The sequence below is a fragment of the Crocuta crocuta genome, unplaced genomic scaffold (genome assembly GCF_008692635.1).
Source record: "Crocuta crocuta isolate KB4526 unplaced genomic scaffold, BGI_CrCroc_1.0 scaffold254, whole genome shotgun sequence".
NCBI lineage: Eukaryota > Metazoa > Chordata > Mammalia > Carnivora > Hyaenidae > Crocuta > Crocuta crocuta.
In genome coordinates this window covers 237,180-261,243 of record NW_027530004.1, presented here as the reverse complement: position 1 = coordinate 261,243, position 24,064 = coordinate 237,180, and the positions used below count along the sequence as shown (strand labels likewise).

Below are 24,064 nucleotides of genomic sequence, written 5' to 3'. Positions count from 1 at the left end.
GCCATACTACACACAGCAAGCAGCACCCACAGATGCATACACACACTTGCACTCTCAAGCCTATTCACACCTACTTCTGTATCCACTGACACACAGGTAACCTATCAGCAATATAATACAGCACTCAAACGTGCATGAAAACACTAACTCATGTGCACATAAAACAGGAGCACACTCATGTCCATACGTCTGACAGATTGCACAGAACTGCTCTCTGCTCCCCCTTTCCTCCATTCTATCCCTAATCTTTAGCTTCCCATCTTCCCTGGAACTTGGGATCTTTTGTTCTCTCCCTCCTCTTCCTTGGGAATGGCTTTCCTTGGCCAGGTGCTCTTAGTATATCCATTTACTGGGCTCAGCCTTGGAAACAAAGGAGGGTGTCACTGGCATGACCACTTTTCCTCCCAGAAATGTGGATTTGTTCTCATTAATACAAATCCTGGTTACATGAGGCTCCTGATGGCGCCACCTGCTGGTAGCTGCTACCCAGTGTCTATAACAAGTTGGGGGTGGGGAGCTGGGCACCCTGGAGACAAAAATTAGGGTGAAGCCTAGGGCAACGTGGACACTGGGCTAAGGATGAGTTTGAGGAAGGTGGATTTCATGTGGACAATTTTTGGGAGCTGATTTGGCCAGAAGGAAGAGAAGAACATTCTAGGGATCTCCATGCTGGGAGTTTCGATATGGGAAAGCAAGAGACCTCACATACATATAAACTATGGGTCAACGTGTGTCAGCCTTGAGATGTATGAGAATATGGCACTTATGAGCAGCTTAAGAGGATGTGGACTCTGTAAATATGTACATGTGTAGATATGACATATGTGTGGTTATATGAAGAGATTCTGCCTTGAATGTGTGCATAAAAGCATCCTGCATTTATGTGTGTGATTTTGCACATATGTGTGAGTCCTGACAGTGGGTGTTTGTGCAATGTGTTGCAGCGTGCGTGCGTGTGTGTGTAGATGGGTGTTTTAGTTTTATTAACTTTCCATCTGGTAAAAGCCTGGGCATTCTTATGCTAAATCCTTCAACCTAAACACAGGGCCCTGAGCTTGGGGAGGGTCAATATCTTTTCCTACACTGAAAATTCCTGATTCCCTCTCCCTTCTAAAAGTACTGCCTAGTTTTCAGTTAATAATCAATTTTCTCCCCTTCTCTAAATACCCATAGTTCATGGGGATATAGTTAGGCTCTGGAATTCCATGCATAGAAACCATCATCTCAGCTGAACTAGCCTCTGACTCCTTCTTGTCTTCTAGGGGTACTCCATTTGCCTGGATGATGAATGGCAAACCATCTACTCTGCCCCCTGCCCCCCACCCCATGTGTTTTCTCAGGGCTCATGCCTCAAAGAACCTCCACAAGGGAACAGCAGCCTAGGGCAGAGAAAGGCCCCTTCTCTCCACAGCAAATGGTCTTTTCAAACCAGCCTTCCTCTGTTGGAATGTTGCAGAGGCTTCTTGGTGCCCCTCCATTAACCTTGGGAAGTTGCCAGGAGAGCAGCCGACATGGCAGCCTGCCCCTTTCTCCCCTTTCTCTCCACATTCCTCCTTCTATCAGCTCATTGTCCAGGATTCCCTATGAGACTCTTTTTTCAGTGCCTCAACTGGCCTTCTTCCACAAGACCCTCCTGCCATGGGCTCTTCTGGCAGCTGTGACTACCCCCAATTCCACAAGATTTTCCAAGTTAGTTTCCTAGAAAGGGATTGGGGAGGGAGCTTAGCTTCTAAACCATCAGAAGTCAGGGTTTGGGATGAATTCTTCTTTCCCAAATAATTCCTATCACTATTTATAAATTTCTCCCATCCCACCCCCAGGAATACACCCTTCACAACCATATCCACCAGAATCTCCCACATATCTGGACCTTCCTACGTTGGGCAATCCTGTCTCCTATGCAGATAAATCTTTACTATCTCACATTGTTCCCTAGTTTCTAACCACCTAAAAACAGATACTGGGCTGCAAGCAAGGTTAGAAGTTCAGCAGCATCTTCTAATTTTAAACCAGTGTTGTAGCAGCTGCTACATGTATGTAGTGGCTCATATCATGAGAGATATGAAACCAGACTGCTCTCCTTACTGGGCTTCTGAAATACCTTCTGTGCACAGTGCCTCTTGAATACCTACTATGAACTGACCATTGTATTAACTCTTTAAGCTCACTCTAGTCTTCGGAACAACCCTATTGGCTATTGACTATAAATTTTATGAAGGCAAGAACCATGTCTGCATTGCTCATCCTGCACCTAGCAGAGTGCTTGGCTCACTAACAGGTACTCAATACATACTTGTGAATGCCAGCTGTTGATTAAATGGTTGGACATTTGTGGAATTCCCAGTGAGGCTTAGGGAAGTTACACCAGTTGCTCAAGGATATGTTGTTGGTGAAGTATGTCAGGGATGGAACTTGGGTCTTCTAACTCTGAGTCCAGTAATTGCTCCTTTATAGCATATTTACCTTGTGTCCAAACACCATGGAAACTTGTTGCTGTGGTACCCTCTGCCATGGATGTTTTTTCCAAGAATAAATCCAGTTCTGTCTCTAGGCTCTCCACACCACTCTAAAGCCCAAGAAAGGGAGAAACAGAGAGGAAGAGAGGGAGAGAATTGAGCAATGATGTCTTTGATTGAGGGGGCAGTGAAAGAAGGATGGGGACAGGGGCAAAAGGGGCAGGGGTGAGGATAGGGCATGGCTGATTGGGAGTCAGAGAGGAGGCAGAAGAGTGTAAAGGGGACTGGAGGCAGGGAGGGTGGGGCTGACATTTCCAGATGACCTCTGGCTCACGTCTGGTCCCCAGCCCCTCTCTTCCTGTTTCCTGCACCTGGCAGAGCAATACTGGAGCCAAGGCTCTGGGGAAGGGGTGGAGGGGGAGGCAATGGAATAAAGATGCATTTGGCATCTCTTAGCACTCCCATACAAGGCCCTTTTGTGTGGGGGTTGAGAACCAAGTGTGGAAGGGTCCAAGAATGAGAGGTCTGGGGGGTCGAATGCATGCCAGAAATAGACCCCGTAAAGACCTCCAGCTGTGGCTCCAGAGTTTGTTCTCCTCCCCCATTCCCAGCTCATCCATCTGTGGATCCAAAGCAGAAGCAGAGGCCCCTCCCACACCATTGCTTGGGCTACTTGTCACTCCCCACTCCCCGCAACTCCTTGCCCCTTGGTTTTACTTGAGCCAAGAGAGATGCTTTCTCCTCAGCTTTTTCTTGGGCCCAGACTTGTTTCTCACCACCTCCCTCCTTACCTCTCTAATTAACCCCACACTACTTGTGTTACTCCTATTTGCCTACTCCTCCTTCTCACCTTTCTTAGCTGACCTATTTCTTCACTTCCCCCTAACATAGTCTCTGCTCTAAACATGGAAGCTTCTGCTGTATACCACAGACATGTCAGCCATGCCATTTTATTACCACTTCTGTACACTCATTTCCCATGAATCTCTGTTGAGATTCTACATGTTGGTACTAGGGATACTAGAGAGCAGTAAACTAGTAAAGTCTTTGCCCTCAGGGAGTTACAGATCAGCAGTTTCCCTTGACTGCAGTGCCTCGTTTCATCCATCCTGTCTCTTGTTCTCCTTTATCTGAGATTTGGCTCACATCTCACTTTCTCTACTCAGTGCTCACCTATTTCTACCATCTCCAGCTCCTTGAGGTTCTACAGCAATTCAAGCCTGGGCCACCATCTCTCTCCAGATTCCATGTTGACAGAGTTTATTAAGTGTTGCTCAGGTGGTCATGTTTATCTTTCCAACTAGATACTAAGCTCCTGAGTGATAGGGATCTTGGTCTGTCACTGTTGTGTCCTCCTCAATAGTTAGCACAGTGCTGACTATGAATTGCTCTTCAGTGGCTACTTGTTAATTGGAGAATTCCTTCTTCTGGTATTTCTTGACCTAGGTCCTTCATCTCTCCATTCTTGCATTCTAGCATAACCTGTTTCTTGGTTAGTTCCCCACATCTTTCTGATCTGCTCATGTCAATATTTTGCCAATTTCAATAATGCCAGCTGCTCTAGTCCATGACTCCATATACCTCTGTGGAAGCTTCTGTACTGTACTAAAATCCCTGACAATTCAAAAGTCTTGGGGTAAAGCCAGGTCCAATTTTCCTCCTATATAGTATAATAAGAGCATGGAGGGGCGCCTGGGTGGCTTAGTCGGTTAAGCGTCCCACTTTCGCTTAGGTCATAATCTCGCGGTTCGTGGCTTTGGGCCCCGCGTTGGGCTCTGTGCTGACTGCCAGCTCAGAGCCTGGAGCCTGTTTCAAAGTCTGTGACTCCCTCTCTCTCTGTCCCTCCCCTGCTCACACTGTCTCTCTCTCTCTCCTAGAAATAAATAAAAAAAAATAATAAAGACAACTTAAAAAAAAAAAAAGAGCATGGAGTTGGACTATGGCTTTAGACTATTGGGTCCAGAGACAGAGCAACAGTACATAAGAACCTTTAAATTCCTTTCCTGCAGACCTTCATTGCTATCTTTGGTCAACTGTCCCTTCTGCAAATTGAGAAACTATAACTCAGGCAAAACAATGACCCAGGCCACCAGCTTCCTAGGGCCAGAGCTGGGATGGTTTGGCGGAGTCCTGATTCCTAGCTGTCTTTTAGACTTCTGAATGCCAGAGTGTGTAAGTGCAGCCCATTTGTTTCAGCACCTTGCTGCTGGGCCTTTAGTTATGTGTAGGTAAGAGTATACTCAGGTGGGCCAGAGTTGTCTGGGAGTCCTGGAAATCACATTTTCTATGACGCAGCCCTTGACAAGGTGAGAGGTGGCTGAAGATTGATGGTAGCATATTCTTGTGGGGCACCTCATAAGGAGGGCTGTCATGAGCGCACCTGGGTTCCGTGGACAAATTTGATGCAAAGCAGAGAAACTCCTTTCTTCATTCTTAGATTAAGCAACAGAAACATGAAATATGCCTTCTTTGAGATTGTTCAGAGTTGGCCTGGAAAGCCAAGAAGAAAGAGGAGAGGAATTTGGTATGGCTGAGGGTGCTATTTATCTGGTTTTCAGATAAACTTATCTTACATTGTGGATCTACTTTCTTCCTTGGGCAAGAACCTGCTCCCTTGCCAGGTAGATAAGAATGGAACTGGCACCTGTACACACATATATGATCTGGGCAGGTTGTGGGAGAGTGTCATCTCCTATCTGTTCACTGGTGTGCTGTATCTACCATATGCATATGATTGATAACTAGTGCATAGTTAGGCAAAGTTGTACTGCCCTTCTATAATGGATGCGATTCTGACAGCCCCTCTTCCCATGCATGGGAACTCATCTGGGTGAAATATCATAAAAATGATCCTACAGTGATCAGACAAGTGTCTTTTAAAAATTTTTTATTTTTTATTTTTTTTAAATTATTTTTAATGTTTTATTTATTTTTTAGAGGGAGAGAGAGAGAGGCAGCGTGAGCAGGGGAGGGTCAGAGAGAGAGGGAGACACAGAATCCGAAGCAGGCTCCAGGCTCTGAGCTAGCTGTCAGCACAGAGCCCAATGCGGGGCTTGAACCCACGAACTGTGAGATCATGACCTGAGCCGAAGTCAGACGCTTAACCGACTGAGCCATCCAGGCCCCCCTAGAACAAGTGTCTTAAGCCATGAAGAACTGGATGTGTCTCTGGGCCAGTCATTATGACCTAACCAAGATGTAGTCTTTAGGGAAAGTGGGAACAGAGTAGGGAACGTTTTGAACCTCTGAAAAATTTGAATCATAATTTAATTTGAATTTTATTCAGACAAAATCTTCAGGAATTTATTTTTGGAGAGGGCAAAGTGGATTGTTCGAATAGCTACTTGTGTCCAGAAAAACAATTTATGACCAGAGGTCACCTGCCCAAGAGGGATCTGGGAGAGAAATAAGCCAAGAAGGGGGCCTGTAAAATTCTGTGAGCATTTTGAGCTGAGATGGAAAATTCTTATCATAAGAAGTTTTGAGAATCCTGTGAAGTTTTCTCCACTTCTCCTATATCAGATCTTAAGATTAGATATTTTATGTTGGAAATCCAATTTCCTTTGTTTTCTTCTCTCTTTCCAAGTTCTTTTAAAACATGCTGACTGGTCCCTGCCGAATTAAGAGAAAACAAGGTGAAAGGATTTGCTTCACACGTGGGCTAGACTTTTTTTTTTCCTGAGAGAGAGAGAGAGACAGAGAGAGAGAGAGAGAAAATGTGTGAACAGGGGAGGGCCAGAGAGAGAAGGAAGCACAGAATCCGAAACAGGCTCCAGGGTCTGAGCTAGCTGTCAGCACAGAGCCCGACGCGGGGCTTGAACCCACGAACCATGAGATCATGACCTGAGCCAAAGTTGGATGCTTAACCTACTGAGCCACCCAGACACCCCTGGGCTAGACTTTTATAAGGGTGGAGTTTACATCCCTGTGTGCCCGGGACTAGTGGCAGCAGCCTGAATTGAAGTGAGAAAATTCTAAGATCTAGATAGTGTTTGCAAACCTTGTCTTTGTAGGAATTTTCTCTAAAGCTCATTTTTGGTTTGCAATCCCTACCAAAATAACATTAGCATTCTTCACAGAACTAAAACAAACAATCCTAAAATTTGTATGGAACCAAAAAAGACCCCAAATAGCCAAAGCAAACTTGAAAAAGAAACCCAAAGCTAGAGGCATCACACTCCGGACTTTAAGATGTATTACAAAGCTGTAATCATCCAGACAGTATGGTGCTGGCACAAAAACAGACACTCAGATCAATGGAACAGAATAGAGAGCCCAGAAATGGATGGCCAACTAATCTTTGACAAAGCAGGAAAGAATATCCAGTGGAATAAAGACAGTCTCTTCAGCAAATGGTGCTGGGAAAATTGGACAGCGACATGCAGAAAAATGAATCTGGACCACTTTCTTACACCATACACAAAAATAAACTTAAAATGGATGAAAATGGGTCTCCTGGGTGGCTCAGTTGGTTAAACATCTGATTTCAGCTCAGGTCAGGATCTCACAGTTTGCGGGTTCAGGCCCCACGTTGGGCTCTGTACTGACAGCTCAGAGCCTGGAGCCTGTTTTGGATCTGTGTATCCCTCTCTCCCTGCCCCTCTACCCCTCGTGCTCTGTCTCTCTCTCTCTCAAAAATAAATAAACATAAAAAATTTAAAAATGGATGAAAGACCTAAATGTAAGAAAGGAAGCCATCGAAATCCTAGATAAAGCAGACAAAAACCTCTTTGACATCAGCTGCCACAACTTACTCAACACATCTCCGGAGGCAAGGGAAACAAAAGCAAAAATGAACTATTGGGACCTCATCAAAATAAAAAGCTTCTGCACAGTGAAGGAAACAATCAGAGAAACTAAAAGGCAACCAAGAGAAAGGGAGAAGATATTTGCAAATGACATATCAGATAAGGGGTTAGTATCCAAAATCTATAAGGAGCTTATCAAATTCAACACCCCAAAACCAAATAATCCAGTGAAGAAATGGGCAAAAGACATGAATAGACACTTCTCCAAAGACAACATCCAGATGGTGAACAGACACATGAAAAAATGTTCAACATCACTCATCATCAGGGAAAGATAAGTCAAAACCACAATGAGAAACCACCTTGCACCTGTCAGAATGGCTAACATTAACAACTCAGGCAACAACAGATGTTGGTGAGAATGCAGAGAAAGAGGATCTCTTTTGCATTGCTGGTGGGAATGCAAACTGGTGCAGCCACTCTGGAAAACAGTATGGAAAACATCTTCCATTTGGCTTTATTGGGATGTCAGCTCTTGGAACCCAGCCTCCATGCTGTGAGGAAGTCCAAGCAGCCTATAGAGAAGCCCACGTGGAGAAGAACTACAGCATTGCCTAGAGCTTTGGCTAATAGCCAGCATCAACTTGCTAGCTATGTGAGTAAGCCATCTTGAAACATGGCCTCCATCCTCTAGTTGGTCAGATACCATACGAAGTAGACAAGAGCTGCCCCCACCAAGCTCTGTCCAAATTGCAGATTTTTAAGGAAACAAATGACTCTTGTTGTTTTAAGTCACTACATTTTGGTATGGTTTTCTATATGGTAAGATAACTGGTACAGTTCCCTAATTATATAAACACTAAACATGCTTTTTGGTGCTTATTTTGGGTAAATTGCTTTGACTTAGAGCTGCCTCTCTTCCTCACAAGCAGCTGTCCCAACAACTGTTCTAACCTAGATTCTACAGAGATGTCTGGAACTGCTGAGGAAGCTAAGTGATGATAGGTGAGTGGACTATTGCTTTTGAGTCCTACTTGCTCAGAGGATATGAGGAGGGAGTAAGGATGGTGTCTTCCTCTCTTAGATTTGAAGCTTCTGTCAGCTCCAAGGGCCTATGGAGATGTGTTTTTTTCATAGAGTAACTGATAAGACTAGCATTTTGTATTCCCAAAAAAGAAAGGATGCTGTATACTCCTATACCTGATATGTATACACTGTGTTTATTACTGTCATTGATGATTAATCAGGTACATCTAGGAGCTGCCCATGGGAGAGGCCCCATTCTTCCCTAATATCCCTCTTGGACAGCTGGGGTCCATGCTTATCTCAAATACTCCACTGGATGTGTCCATGCCAGAAAGGGTCTGCCATCCTTCCTAGGTCCAGAAATTAGCCGTATGCCAGGAGGGGAATGTTTGCTTGGACTTATTCCTCACTATGACTTGGAACAGTATAACTCTTTTGACTTGAGGTGAAACCAAACTGAGACATATCTGATGATGATGGTGCTGGTGATGCTATTAAATGTTCGCTTTGTATCTCAATTTTCTTTCCTTTGCTTTCTATCTTCACTCTCTTGTTCCACTTTATCTCCAATAGTCTTATTCAGAAGAAATTTAGTCTCTTTTTTAGATAGTTCCTTTGTACACATTCCCAACCCAACTCATGCTTTCAAGCTTATGTTTTTTTTTTCCTCCTGCCAATCTGACAGACCGTTTTAATTCCTTAGCAGAAACCACCATAGTGAGTAGGACAAAGTAGATGGCCAAGCAGATGCAATCAAGATGGGTGGTGAGAGTGGCTCCATCTTTTTCCTTACCCTGCAGGCCACTGGAAGAATATTTTCCTGAGCACAGATGCTTTCCACTCCTCTGCCTTCCTTATGGAACTGGGGCTTGCTCTTGGGAATCCAGCATGTCTCTCTACTCCAGTTAGCTGCTTAGAAGTTTTGGAAAGCGAAGAATTCTGTTATCAGTACTTCTGCAAATGGATCTCAGTAAGGCTTTATAGCCGTAGAATCCTGGGAAAGTATATGTGTTTGTGTGTTTATGTATACGTTGAGGGTGAAGTTGTCATTCTTTGGCATGCTAGCTGGGAATTAGCCCATCAATGGGGGCTCAGAGCTTCCAATTCACTTCATATTCCCTAGAAAGGCATCTAGGCAGAGAAAGAGAAACTAAAGCAAAGGCCCAAGGAGAGATAGCCTCAGAGTTATGCATCTTGAGTGTGTTTGCAGGACTGGAGTAGGTGGGGTAGGGTAGGATGTTCTGGTTCTCCAGATTATATCNTGTGTGTGGGGCTGGGGGTGGGGGTGGGGGTGGTGGTGGTGGTAGTGGGGAATCCGAATTTTCCACCTCCTTCCTGGCTATGAGCTAAAAGGGCTCAGGTTTCCGGGAAGGCTGTTCATCTAACATTCAAGGCCGCTTTTGATGCATGTTGTGTGTGGATGTGTTTTCCCAGAAGTAAGTGTCATTCTTGTTCTTTTAGCTTCATGTCCTAGAGCCAGTGCTTTGTGTCCAGTGAATGCTTTGAGAGGTTGAAATTCCTTAACTCCCCTTTGCTGTCCCTGTGTTTTCCTTCCTTGGTCCACAGCCCATCCTAGGGAACTGTGCCACTCTCACATTGCTTTCACTCCTTGAAAGAACAAACATCTTCACTGCAGCCTCAGAACACTGGTGTGAGGTGATTGTTTATAGTAGATGTTTCCATGACACTCATTTATTTCTTCTGCAGATACAACTGTGTTGGGGGAGGGGATAAGAGGTTAGAGTAGAGAGACTGAGAAATATGGAGACCTTACAGTTGCCTCGTCTATCTTTCTCTCTAGGAGTAAGAAGTCCATCTGCCCCTTTCCCTGGGTCCCTCCATCCCAAACCCCTAAACTGCTCTACAAATCCATCTTGGCTTCATGATGCTGTGATGGAGCTAAATCCTCAGATAGGTGGGGAGGGGAGGAATTTTATGCGTGAAGAAGCAGCCTTTTTTAATAGAAGGGGAAAAAAACTTTTATTGCTCAAAGTAGAGATTTAGTAATGATGAGCAACAATGACCTGCACTGGGGGTGGCAGTATGTGTGTGTACGTGTGTTCCGGGGTGGGGGGTGGGGTCTCTGACACTCCCTCAGCTGAGCCAGTGACTCATTCTAAATTGGAGCGACTTTTGGAGGTCATTTTAGTCATCCCCCTGCCTTCAGGCCGGATGAAGCTTAACTTAACAATACCACGTTTGGGTGGAAGCAGGTGCGTTGCTGAGGGAAGAACGTCCAGATGTGGAAAGGAGTGTGTGTGTGTGGGGTGGGGGTAGGGGGTGGTATTGTGTGACCTCTTTGGAAAGATCTCCAGCGAAGGACGTTCCCTAGCTTTCCCAGGCTGCCTGTTCATGGGTTTCCCCATCATTGAATCAGCACGGTCCTCCAGGGAACTGCTTTTTTGTTGGTTGGAAACCGGATGTTGGGTTCCCTGGGTGGGCGGGGGCGACGTCCCCTTGGATCTATCTAGGATAATTGAGATTCCTGGGGTCCCGTTAGCCAGCCCGAGAAGCTACCATTTCCTTCACCAGAAACTTGCCATGCAGTGTGAGCAGAGAACAGAACAGAGCAGAGACGCTACAACGCCTTCTCCCTGGCAATGCGCATGATTCTGCGGCTCTGTGCTCACCACACTTCAACGCACCTTGAAATGGGCTCGCCTCCTTCGCGCCACGAAGGACAGACTTTGGAACCAATCGGCCCCCAGGCTTGCGAGCAGTGTCCAATGGGCGGGCTGTGGGGGCGGTCCCGGAGGCCCGGCCCCGTTAGGTTTCACCCTGGAGCTGGCTGCGCTCTGCCTGGGCTAGTAGTGCAGGTGCCGCTGCGCCGGGGGCCGGGGAGGCTGCGCGCCGAGCCGAGCGGAGCCGGGGAGGGATGGAGAGCGGGCCGGCGGGGCTGCAGGAGCACCGGCGCGGGGCGTAGGCGGGCGCGAGCGGGCGTGAGCAGGCGCTCGGGCGCGAGAAGTGTGCGGGAGCCGGAGCACTTTGCGATAGGATGAGGCTCTTGGCTGGCGCGCGGTAGTACTATGATTTGGTATGTGGCCACTTTGATAGCAAGTGTGATCAGCACCCGAGGTCTTGCGGCTCAAGGTGAGTTGAAGTGCAGCGCCGCTCCTCTGGCCCTCCCCGGCGTCAGCCCCTTCGTCTTCGCTTCGGGCTCTCCGGCCCCGCTGCGCGTTGCGCCTTTCCGCTGGCGAGGCTCTGGCTCGGGTGAGGCGCGCTCCGGGGCACTGCCGGGAAGTGCTGGGGGCCGCGGGCCGGAGGGGCCGGGCGGGAAGGGGCCCGAGTCCAAAGGCTGCCTGGCACTCGGGAAAAGATCTTGGCATCCAGGTTGACTTTGCCCACCTTCGGCCCCAGGGCTTCATACCGGCGTGCGGAGCCAGATGCTCTTTGCCAGAGCAGCCGCCTCCTCTAGCGTTGGGGAGTCGGCGGTTTTTCCAACTCTGGCTGCCGGGTAGTTTGCGGGTCTTTGGGCAGGCTGCAGCACGCTGGAGCCCCGCGCTGCGCCACCGTTCCGCAGATCAGCCTTGGGACTGTCGGCACCCGCCGCTAGCTAGCTAAAGGGACTGGTTTTTCGGCCCTGCGGGCGCCCCAACTCAACTCGCACCCCTTCTGGTCACACATCCTGGCAGCTAGGGGTCCGATTCCCCTCGCGGGGTTGGGGGCGCACGGAGCCCCGAGAGAGAGGAGCAGGTTAAGCGCGGGAGTCTCTTGGCCGGCTCCGAGGAGTGTCCGCTTTTGCCCGCCCCGGTCTTAGCCGCACCTGGGCCCCGGCCAGGCAAAAGTTCCCTAGGAGCGGGCCCCCGCCGCTCGGACTCCACGCCTCCCTTCCAGGCTGTGAGACAGAGCTGGCTGGGGGTCCCCACTGCCGCAGCTCGGAGCGGAGGGAGGTTTCTCTTTTTCTGATTTTCCCTGTCTGAGCTGGGGAAGAGACCAGAAGGAAGCCAGAGAGTTGGTTGATGCGTGCGTGAGCGCGCGCGCTTTTGCTTTGGAGACGGGCAAAGCGACCTACAAGCCTCTGGGTGGCACCCCAGGCTCTCGGCCCTTGTATGGAAGTAGGAGCGGAGCCCGGAGGGTGCGAGGACTCTGAGCTCACCGTTTTCAGCACGCAGACACGACCCAGCTGCGGGCAAGTTCACAAAGCTGGGAGGAGAGGAGAGCGGGGAGAAAACCCGTTGATGGGTAGGCGTCAGCAGGGAGGACCCGGCAGGGAGAGGCCCCGCTCCCAGCCGCTCTAGCGCACGGGGTGGGGTGGGGGTCGCTGGAGGCGGCTTTTACAGACCGGATCGTCTACTTGTCTGGCCGAGTGTAGAGGCAGAGGGTAATGATTTGAGAAAGTTTCTAGAATGGATTGTCTTCCATGCTATTGGAGGAGGGGAGTGAGTCTGAAACCCGAGCCAGAGGAAGGCGAAGGGAGGGTGATTTTGTTAAATGGTATGTTGACTTGGATGGTTTTAAAACTCCATTTGTCAGATGGGAAAACTGAGGCCAGGGAGACTCAAAAGCTTATGAAACGGAGGTGGGTGTGAGGTCGGTCAAGTTGTGTGTGAGGATCTGTCCTTAGCTTCAGCTTCCTCCTTTTCCCTATTTCCCTGTAGGCTTCCAATGCCCTGATCCTCCTCCCCTCCAGTTTTTGGTACGTTCCTGCTATGGGACTGTCGCTGAAAGCACAAAGGAGCTGCTGGGATCTTTGAATAAAAAAGAGACACTGAAAGGAGGCTCTGAAATAGCTTTCTAATCGGAGAAATCAGGGTGAGGGGAATGGACTTTGTGCAAGTTTAAGCACAGGATAAAGGCAAATGGGTTTATATTGCAGCAACACACAGAATGGCTAGATAGAAGGCAGGACTTCCCAACATTGAAGGTTGTTGGGCATGAAGGTTATACCTTCATTCTGGGTCTGGAGAGGTCCTTCTGTCTGGGATGCCTTGACATGCACCCTTGAGCCTGCCACCTCTATTGGTCTTGGGGTCCTATTAGCTTAAAAAGCCAATCTATATGGTAGTTGAGGACTTTAGGTATAGAGTCAAATGATCTGGTTTCATATCTTGGCTCTGCCACTTGCTGGCCCTGTGACCTTGGACAAGTTGCTCAACCTTTTAAATGTCACTTTCCTCAATGGAAAGATTGGCTTAGCAGTATGAGCTTGCAAGGGTTTTTGATGAGCATTAATGATGTAAAGAAATGAATGACTACCTGTTATGTAGTAAGTGCTCAATAAATGTGAACATTATTATTATTATTACATTCAGCATCTGTGGGGTTCCAGGCCCCTTCTCAGTTTCTTATCCTTGGACCATTCAGGGGATTGGGAGCTGGAAGTGTGTTGAGGGAAGTTCAGAAGGCTGCCTCTGTAGGAATCAAGTACCCTTTCGCAGGCTGACCTTGCCTGGGCAGAACCGCTTGCTCCTCTGAATCCCAGGGAGGTGTGCAGAGGGTGTGCAGATCTCAGGACTGCTTGAAAGTCCTTTGAGAGATCTGCAAAACCGAGAGTTTTGTCAGTGGCCAGAGGTTTGTGGGAAGGACACTGGGAGCCCAGGAGCCAAGCAGGTCTTCGCATCACAGCCTCTGGGGGGAGGGAGGGGAGACCTGTGTGGCAGGGTTTTGGCTCACATGGGCAATACCAGCTACTGTTCAAATGCTGGCTCTGTGTGAGAGCTCAGCTCTTCTCTGACTGGCAGAGGTGACTTATGGGGAGATTCCTGACAGGGAGGGACTTTCAGATGCCACCTTTAGGGTTTGGCTGAAGCAAGGGCTGCTCTAGCAGAGGGATAAAAGGGAATGGGTCCCTAAGGCAGTGTTGGGTTGGGACAGTTAGGGATGAGCTCCGCATTTGACTTTGATCATGTGTGTCTGGGAGGTGATTGAGGTCAGTGGAGAGGTTGGGGAGGGTAGGGAGAAGATAGGCATCTGGAATCTGGCAAATGGTGATTGGAAACTCAATATCCCAGACCGAGGAAGCTTGGGGGAGGACCCTGGGCCATGCCTAGATGACTCTGGACCTAGCACAGGGAAGAAGAAGTCTAGGCCTTTATTCCCAAGGCTGCCTCCTCTTGTCTACCAGAGGTTCTGTGGTTGGATTATCTCTGACTGCGGTGTCCCCAAATAAAGTGGGGTTCTGATCAGATCCTGCTGTAGACCGCCTGGCCTTAACTCTCCCTTCTTCCCTTTGCCAATGAAGATGGGAGGGAGGAGATTTAGCCCAGGAGGCTGCTAGCAAGACCCCATGGGCAGTCTGTCAGCAAAGGACTCTGCTCAGCAAGTAGCCAAGTGGTATGTGTCTGCGTGTGCGCCTGTGTGTACACCCCCCGCACACACGCCAGAGGCAGGGGTGTGTCTGGCAGCATGTGCCCTGCGAGAAGCTGAGGAAGGGATGTGTTGGAAAGGGCATGGCAGAGGGGCAGTGGGAAGAATCAGCTTTCGGCTCCTGGCCTGAGGCCCAACGTGTGCCGGACTTGGAGTAGGCAGGTCCCAGGGCTCGGTGGTTTCATGTTTGTGGCTCTGAGACAGAAAGCTGGGATCTGGTTACCCAAGGAGCAGAGGCTGCCTCACTGGGGAGATGCTGAAACTCAGCATGTCTCTGCTCCTCCCTCTTTCCTGGCTCCTGGCACTGCTCTCCTGATGCCTGTGTTTTCTGCCCCCCTGCCTACCCCAGCCGGGGTGCGGCTCTCAGAGCCTGGCCTACTGCTCTCTCTTCTCCCTTGGCTCTGTCTTTCTCAGGCCTGCTGGCTGCTGCTTCTCTCTCCCAGCCTTCCTGTGTGCTGGTGGGGGAGGGGAGTGAAGGCAGGGAGAAAAGTCCTAAAGGAGGGTAGGCCCGAGATTTAACGCACTTCTCTTCCCCTTGAAAGTCTCCTCTCTTCCTGTGACCTTCTCATGTTGGGGCCCAGGGTCTCGGGGGGCAGTTTTCTTCTGTCTGTCCCTAGCATGGGTTAAGCAGCTTGTTTGAAGAGCGGATCTGAATTATGAAAAGAGCTGTAATTGGTGTGAGCTGTCTGGAGATGTATGCACATGCCAGTTTGTGTGTGCACGTTTGCATGTGTGTGTGTACCAGTGTCTGTGCTTTTATGTGTGTGCATACATCTGTTTGTGTGTATGCACATGTGTGTTTGCATGCATATGTATAGGAATGCAGGATGACAGGGGGACAGTTAGGCTCCAGGCACGAGGTGGGGAGTCATTTCCCTCCAAGTACTATGGTTGGCAGCCAGACTATACTCAGCAGACACCTTACTTTCCTCATACCCCTGCTCTGTACCTGAGTTTAGGCAGTTCAGAAGTTTCCAAAGTTGGAGACTCAGCCCAGCAGCTGGACTGAAGGATGCCTGAGGTCCCTGAGAGAAAGCCCAAATAGGGGGATAAACCCAGGCAGAGCTCCAGGGAACACAAAATGGGCCTGTCTTGCTACAGTGGGCTCTGGCATCAGTTGCCTGTTACCCTGGTGCACTCTAGAGTAGAGAAGGGGCTGGGTCCCTGGGGAGATGGGAGAGGGTACTGGGGCTGCAGAGACAGCTTGTAGCCTGGCCCCCTCAGGGGCACTGCCCACGGGTGCCAGCACGATCTGCCCAAGGCAGCTGACCTATTTTTCTTAGGAATCTTCCTGCTTTTCTGTTCTCTTTTGCGTGAATAAGCAGGAGACTGGTGAGCAGAGACAGGGCCTCTGTAAGGGTTTTGGAGAAAAATTCCATGTGAGCCAAAGCTTTGAGGGAAATGCCGGCCAGACTAACTGTCCTTCTGAGAAGAGAGAGGACTGGGATAGTCCCCTCTGCCTGTCATTGTATTCTCCAGCACCCCCTCCCCCCTATTTCCCCTTATTTCCCTCCTGGTCACAGGCACTCACCAGGAAGGTCTGTGGCAGACAGCTTGCACACAGGCCTGTCTTCACAAATTCTGAGGTGAGCCACTGTCCTCGTTTTCTGGCTTCAGAGTAGGGAATGCTGATGCCTCACTGTGAGTAAATATGAGGCTTCAATTTCCCACTTTCTTATCTTGTCTTCCCTGGGGAAAGGAGGGTGGCCTGATGGCAGGCAGAGCCCACAGTGCCCTCACCTGGCTGGGTCTGCCTGTCTGTTGGCTCTGGAGCACACACATGCACTTGGCCAGGCGTGAGTNTGCCTTTCAGTTGAAGAACCATTAAAGGAGCAGAGCGGAGGTTGAATTACTGACTGCTTCCTGTCAGTGGCTCATGGGGAAAAGGCTCTTGGAAATACAATCTAGCCGAGAGCAAATTAAGGTTGCTAATAGCATCACAGCCTCATGGGCTGCTAGGGGAGCCCAGCCAAGAGGGTTAGGAAGGAGGCACCCACAGGAGGAAGGAGGCCTGCAGTTCCTGCCCCTCCCTCCCCAATGCCTTGCTGTTTGGAAGATGGGAGGCTTTGCTGGCTAGGGCTGGTCTGGGCTCACCTGACCTCTGACTTCCCACCCTGGGAGGTTTGATGAGGCGTGGGGGCCAGAAGGGCTGTGAGGACACCGATAGGGGAGACCATGGAAGGTGGGGAGTTTTCTGAGAACTTGCCTAGCCTGGGTGTGGGGGCCCTTGCTGGAGGCAAGGATGATGGCCAGATGACCTCTAGCCCAGCTTCCTTCTGGAAAGAACAAGGACATGACCAGATGTTTTGGGCACAGGCCTCTTGTGCATCTCCTACTTGTAGAGTGTTCTTTGCTCTAGGCAACAGGGAGTATGTCCTCTCCTTTCCTCTTGCCATCCCTCTGGGCGTGTACCTCTGTGGGAGGCTTCCTGGAATCTCCTGGAGCCTCCTGGCTTGTTGGGGAGGAGCGATTGGGGGACTATTGGGGGCTGTGCCTTTTTTGGACTCAGCAGGGATTATTTTTAGGCTGGCAGATGGAGGTGGCGGTGGCTGTCGCTGGTATTATTAGACAACAGGCCTGTGGTTTGGGAGTCTGGTGCCCAGAGGATGAGGGGGCTGGGGATAAAGAGGAGGGAGGGAGAGGAGAGGAGGAGGAGGAGGAGGCCGCAGAGGAGGAGGAGGCGGCTGTGGCAGCGGGGCTCCAGTAAGGACTTGTGCTCATGAGTGACGGAGGCTGGTTCTCACCCGGTGGTCTTCCCTCATGGCAGCCACTGCCAGACGTAGCGAGAGGCTGCCGAGCGATGCTGAGCCCAGAGACAGCCAGAGACCATCAGTGCATTCTGAAACAGACCCACCTTGTCATCCTTCTCTGGTTCTGGGCTGCATGGGTCTGGCTGTTGGAACCTAAGCAGAGTGCGTAGTGGAGAAGGTCTGCCCCCTGACTCAGGGAGGAAAGGGGAGCAGGGCTGTGTCTGGGGTGCAGTGTGGGAGAGGCTGTGGTGCCTGGGCTTGTGGTTGGTCAGGATAGTGTCAATGAGTGTGGGCAAAGGGGAGGAGGAAACAGAGCAGCTGGAGCCTGACTCCCCTACCTGTACCTGAGTGACTTGGCTGAGCCAGGTCGCCTCCCAGTTTGCTCATTTGTGAAAAAGAGCTGGTAGTATTTCTGTCAGGTGGGCATTGTGAGCATTAAGTGAAATCTGTGTTACATGCCAGGCACAGAGCCTGGTATGTGGTAGGTATTTAGAGGAAGTTTGGTTGCTTGACAGCTGAAGCTCTCCCTGCCCTGGCTCCTAGACCTTCTCAGACATTTGGTGTTTCTCATTCTTAGGTACCCTTCCTCCCCCAGCTCTGCCCTGGTGGGAGAGCCTGAGGCTGTAAGTGTGGGGCACAAGGACTGTGCCAGGGCCTGGCTCCTCATGGTTCTGTGTTCACAGGGGATCCAATGGCAGCCTGGACTCGGCTGCCCACTGGGTACCACCTGGCCTAGAGAGCAAGAGATCTGTATCCTATGGGCTTCCTGAAAGGTCAGCCAGACCGCAGGGGCTACCTCGTCTTCCTTTGCTCTCCTGATTTCTCTACCATATCCTGGGAAAACAGCTCCAAAGTGGGCTGGGCAGGGCCCCAAGATGCAGATTTGCTCGGCTCAGGGTACACTGCTGTTTCCTGAGTTCTCTAAGACAGGTATGTAGAGTCCAGGACACCTCATGGCCTCCTACTGCCCTCACCCCTGCAGATGCCAGTTTCCCCTTTGAGGTTGTTGCCACATCTCTTTGGGCTGTTTGGGCTTCTTTGGTGGGGAAGGGGCCCGGGGGTGTCTCCCCCTGTTGCATCCCCTCCTCACCTCAGGTCACTCTCCACCCTTTCCTTCCCCTCCCCTTGCCCGCTGCCCACTGGCAGTTGCTCCTGTCAGCTCTGCTGGGGAGAAGCCCACTTGCTCCCTGAACGAATAGCCTCCGCTTTGTCCTCCTCCTGGTTCTGGGCTCCTGTGAAGGCCTATGTCTCTGGGTCACCTGTGCCCCAGAGTTCTCTCTCTTGCCATGGACTGGGCTCTGCCTGTGTTGGGTTTGCACTGTGTCTGTCCCTATGTCTCTCTCTTTCCTGGTTTCTTGAGTCTCTTTCAAAGTCTTCAATTTGGGTTTGGTGTCCTAGGTGAGAGTTTCTCTGTCTCTCCTCCATCAAGCCCCTCTTCCCTGCTTACTGCTGTCCTCTTTACTTTTGTTTTCTTGCTTTGAGCTTTTCTAGAGAAACTGTCTCATTAGGCATGCTTTGGCTCAGAAAGGATCAGGCTTAGGAAGAAGTGCTTGTAGGTGATGGAGTGTAAGAGTGTCGTGTGTGTACATGCATGTGCGTGAGCACGCGCGCGCGCACGCACACACACACACACACACTGAGGAGTTGAGGAAGGTGATAAATATTTCAGGGTTCAGAAAACCAAAAGGGTTGGACCAAGTGCAGAGGTTGGGCCAGGAGCTCCCACCCCTGTGCTTTCTTCTTGGGAAACTACCTCTTTCTGCCTTGCTTATCATCCTTGGGATGCTTATCTCACTGAGTCTTCTCTCCAGCTGCTTGTCCCTGGTTGAAAGGGTCTTTGTGCAGAGATGAGGGGTAGGGCTGACTGGCTTGGGGGTGGGCCTTCCGTTGGTGCTCAGTCCTGAGCCCAGGGGCTGGCTGGGGGTAGGTGTGGAAACTTGGAGCCAGCCCCAGTGCTGGGGAGGTGTGAAAGAGGCTGCCTCACTGCCAGGAGGTGAGAATGAAGCAGCACTGAGCAGCAGGCACTGGGAACCCATTTTGGAGCCAACCTACCTCCTGGCATTGCCCTCCAGAGCCCTCAACCCCAGTAGCCAAGGTGTTACAAAGCCAAGTTTCACTGCTAAAAGTGGGGAACCACCTGCTCAGCAGACCTGGTCATCTCCTTTGCTCCTCCTCCTCTTGCCTTAGGCTCTAAGGGCCAAAGCCCTAGGAAGGGGCCCCCTTCTGTGGCCAGCCTCTGTCCTGCACACCAGGTAACTAGGCCCTGGAATACTTCCTTCCTCTTCCCCCAGGCTCCTGTATTTCCTCTTTTTACCTCCTGGAAAGTCTGCGCTATACACATTCACTTACACACGTATACACACTCATATATGTACACACACATCCCCCCCCTCCCACTCATCCATGTTCTTTTGCCAAGAGCTACTCGTATGCACACATGTATGTATCCTCATATACATCCTTTTGCCAAGAGCAGCCTCATGCACACACACTCACACATGCACACACACATTGCTCCCCCTGCTCACACATGGTGCCCACTGTTTGCCCATTCCTACTGGGTCCATGATCAGCCTTTGTGCTCCTGGAGTCTGGGAGGCAGGCTCTGTCCCTATCTCGGTTCCTCTGGGGTTGTGGGGGAGGTGCCTACTGCAGCTGGGCCTTCTCCGAGCTTTCCCGGAGGGGTTGGAATTCAAACCCAGCCTGAAGCAAGGTTGGGGGTGGGGGGAATTGGGAAACCTGCTGGGGCCTCAGGCAGGTGAGTGCAACACTCTGCTCTGCTCCAAAAATACTCTGTGATCTTAGCTCTTTCTCTAGAAAACAGTGATGTCACCAGTAGCCAATCAGCTTCTAGAAGGGCCTGCCTCCTCCTCCTTCCGCAACTTAGGGAGGAGAGGGAGAGGGGGATGGGGAGGGAGAGAAGGAGAGACATAGAGATGAACAGACAACATGTAGACAGACACAGAGAGATGCAAATACAGAAAGATAAGCACACAGAGGTACTTCCTCACAGAGAAGCAGGCAGAAGCCCTTCTCAGTGCATAGATGAAAAGAAATTCACATATTTCCCCCAAAACACAAACCAAGAAAGACAAGTAGAAGCATCCACATAGAGGGAGAGCTAAAGAGGAAGAGACAGAGACACAGAGACTTGAAGAGTGGAATGGCACAGAGAGACATGGAGAAGGAGTAGAAGAGAGAGAGAGAGAGAGAGACTATTGTCTCAGAGCCAGAGAGACAGAGTCAGAGAGACACATAGAAGGACCCAGAGAGACAGAGACATGAAGCAAGGAGAGAGATGAGAAAAGGAGAGAGGCAGGAGCACATAGGGGTCAGAGCTGCAGTAAGAGTCAGATGCAGAAGCTTCATGACAGACAGACAGACAGACAGACAGACAGACATGCTGTTCTTCTGGACATCCTTTCTGGGTTGGGAGGGCCCGTCAGCTCTTGGCTTTGTGCCTCTAGTAGAGCAGCTGCTGTCCTTGGTGCTGCCTGGAGGGGCCCAGCAGGGCCTCGGAGGGGAGGCGAGTTTGGATGGGGAGAGCTGTGGTCTTTTATGGAGTTGTGTTGGATAGTGTGAAGGAAACCAGGAGGGAGAGGCTTCGCTATGCTGTCCCTTTCACTGGGAAGCAAGCTGGACAAGGTGACTTTGTGGGCATGGAGGCCTCGTGTGGGAGGGAGCAGTTTCAGGCTGGAGGTGGGGTGGCACACCTTGTAGGGGCTCGGGAGCAGGCTGATCGGTGAGAGAAGCAGTGCCTGAATTAGCCTGTCCTGTGTGTCCACCAGCTTGGGGATGGGGGTGGGTCTCTCTCCACTTTGCTCTCCTGTTGCCAAGAGGATAGGCTCACCCTAACCAGCCGAATGTTTTATCTACCAAAAGGTGGGGTGGTTTCCCCTTAACTGGCTGAGCTTAGCAGCCCCAGTGTCTTGTTCTATCGCCAGCATCCTGCTATCCTAATGGTGATGTCTTGGGCTTGGAAATTAGAGGGCTGGAGGCCTCTCCTATTCCCCTCTTTGCGGCAGGTGCAGTGGGGCATGGGAGGGAGGGGCCTGGAGAGGCTAGTCAGGCCTATGGGGTTTTCCCTCTGGTGTTGCCATGAGCAGCCTCTGCTCAGCTTGTTAGGGATTCCCCTGCTCCTGTATGGAGTACTCTTGTTTTGTGCTGCGAACATCAGGCTGAGCTGGGGGTGGGGCGTAGGAGGAGGCTGGCTCTGCAGTTCCTACCAGGCTCTGGTGGGAAGCATCCTGCACAGGAAGAGATTCCATGTTTACCCTCCACTACAGCAGGCTTCTGTTACCCAGGCTGCGGGTCTCCACTGAGAGGCTGAGTCCCCTCCACTTTCTCAGTAGCCAGAATCCTTAGGACTGTTAGGAGATTCAAAGGGGAAGGACATGGTCATGGCTCTGCTCTTTGGGGCTGGGGAGGGAAGGTTTGGCTTGTAGGACTGGAAAGAACTGCTTCTCTCTCCTCTTCTGTCCCCCTTCCTCCCCCTCTCAGGCTCAGGGATAGCTGGGGCCCCCAGGGCTGTTAGAGGTATGAGCAGAGAGGGGAATAAAGAGGTCAGGGTGCATTGGGGACCTTCTGGAGAGTGACTGGACTCCTTTTCAAGAGGAGAATTGGGGTAGCTGCTGGCCTTGGGGAGAGGGTGGGGATGCGGAGGTCCTTAGACATGGGCAGGGGGCTGCCCCTTGGGCTGCTGGGGCAGGATCTCCTTGTCACTTCCCTCTGTGCATCCCAACTTTGCTGACCCATTAGCTGCCCACGGCCTTCGAGAGGAGCCGGAGTTTGTGACTGCTAGAGCCGGCGAGGGCGTGGTCCTGCGATGCGACGTGATTCACCCGGTGACTGGACAGCCCCCACCCTATGTCGTGGAGTGGTTCAAGTTCGGGGTGCCCATCCCTATCTTCATCAAGTTTGGCTACTATCCCCCTCATGTGGACCCTGAGTATGCAGGTAAGGTCTGGGCTGCAGGGGGCTGCCCCCACCCTTGTTTCCTCTCCTGGTTTTTGCTCTCAGTGGTTATGGTCTTGGTCACTGTTCCTCTCGCCTTTCTGTTGCCTCTTATCTTTCTGAGTGGTCTGTTATCTTTTCTCCATAGTCTCTGCCTCTTTCCTCCCATCGTTTGCACTTTGGTAGGTTTTAATTAAGTGATGGGAAGGAGAGGGAAGAGGAGGTGGTGCAGACACAAAGCATCACAGCACAGCTATGGATGTGCAGGGACAGAGGCAGGAGTAAGGACAGGGAAGCCTAGAGAGCCCACCATGCAGGGGAGCAGAGCTGCGCAGAAGGGCAGCTTTGTGCAAGAAGAAGCTGAGTCAGAGCCCTGCTGCCCTTCGCCAGTCATCCTGGTGGCACCCTAGACTTTGCTCTGTCTGCCCTTGCCCCCTCCCTTCCTTTGGCTCTGGAGCTGGGGGCTCATTCCATCCATGAGCAGTAGAAGTAAATCTGAGGCTGGTCGGTGGAGCACTGTGGCTGTGGCTGGCACCTGCTTTCTGCCTCCTCTGCTGCTTCAGCCTCCCTCCTCCTGGCCCCCTTGGTGTCTTGCTCTGTGGCTCCACCTGCCAGAAGGGGCCTCACTGTGAGTCACTGCCGGTGCCTGTCCGCCAGTCTGCCAGGGAGGAGGGCGTAGAGCATGTGCGCACATGGGAGCATGTGCACACGCGTGTGCATGTGTGTGCTGGGGTTTTAAAGGAAGACAGGAAGCTGGCAGGACTTTGAGGTCAGACTTCTGAGCTCTGATTTGCATCTCTCAGAAAGCTTCCATTTCTCTCTCTCTCTCTCTCTCTCTCTCTTCCTCTCTCTCCCTCTTGGGCCTATCTCACTCTGCTTTTGGCCGTTTGACACTCTGGATTTTAGGCAGATTGCCAGTGTTGAGACAAGGGTGAAAACTGAGAAGGTGATGACATGGGAGTGAGGGTGAGGCTAAGGAGGTGGGTGAGGGGAAGGTGGACCCCGAGGCCTACTGTGTGTCCTCATCCTGGATTCCCATTCTGCTTGCTCCTGCTGCAACTTTTACCGTCTCATCGCCATGAGTGAGACAAAGATGGCCTCCTAATGGGGAAGAGGATGGAGTTAAGGAGGAGCTGGGGGAGACTTTGCTCCACTTGCCAGTCCTGTCCTCATTCTTGGGCTTACGGGACCTGGCATCTTAGTTCCTGGGGACACTGGGTTCTGGCTAGATGAGCAGTCTGTCAGGCACGGGCAGCAGGACCTGGAGGGGACCCCTCCACCCTGGTCCTTGACCTGCCTTCCCTCTGCTTTACCATAGGGAAGACAGGCAGAGAGGTGCTGGGGGTGGGGACCCAGGTGGAAGAGGGATGTCACTCAGCCTGAATTGAAGTTCAAGGCCTGCGCTAGAGTCCCCTACCTCATCCTCTTCTGTTTGCACCTTTGCTCCCTCCCTCGCTCCCTCCCACTCTGTCTTCAGCTCTGCAGCCCCCATGCCTTTCCTTTGTCCCAAGAGATTGCAAAAAAAAAAAAAAACAAAAAACAAAAAACAAAAAACTAGGAGTATTCTCAGGGACTGAGATTCTTCCCAGGGCCAAACCAAGAGTTACAGTTGCAGTTGGGCAGGGCCAGCCGAGGCTAGGCCAGTGGCTCCATGGCAAAGCTGCATCCTTTTTCCTTTAGGCCTGCTGCCTGGAGTTGATGCCAGCTCTTATTTTGGGGCCCTGCCGTGGGAAGTGGTCTGAGGTTATGATGAGTCCTTTGCCTTTGGCAGGTGTTGTGCTGCTAGCCTCACCCTGATGGCCTTCTGGGCTCTTGTCCACTCTCT

General features: G+C 51.0%; 1 protein-coding gene across 1 annotated transcript in view; it reads left to right on the top strand.

Moving 5' to 3' along the window:
- Positions 1–11,256: 11,256 nt before the first annotated feature.
- The window catches only part of IGSF9B (immunoglobulin superfamily member 9B), a 48,683-nt gene continuing 35,875 nt past the window's right edge, over positions 11,257–24,064 (top strand). The window contains exons 1-2 of the mRNA XM_077763691.1: positions 11,257–11,320; positions 22,045–22,242. Coding sequence (XP_077619817.1) covers positions 11,257–11,320; positions 22,045–22,242 — 262 coding nt within the window. The remainder of the gene's footprint in view (positions 11,321–22,044; positions 22,243–24,064) is intronic.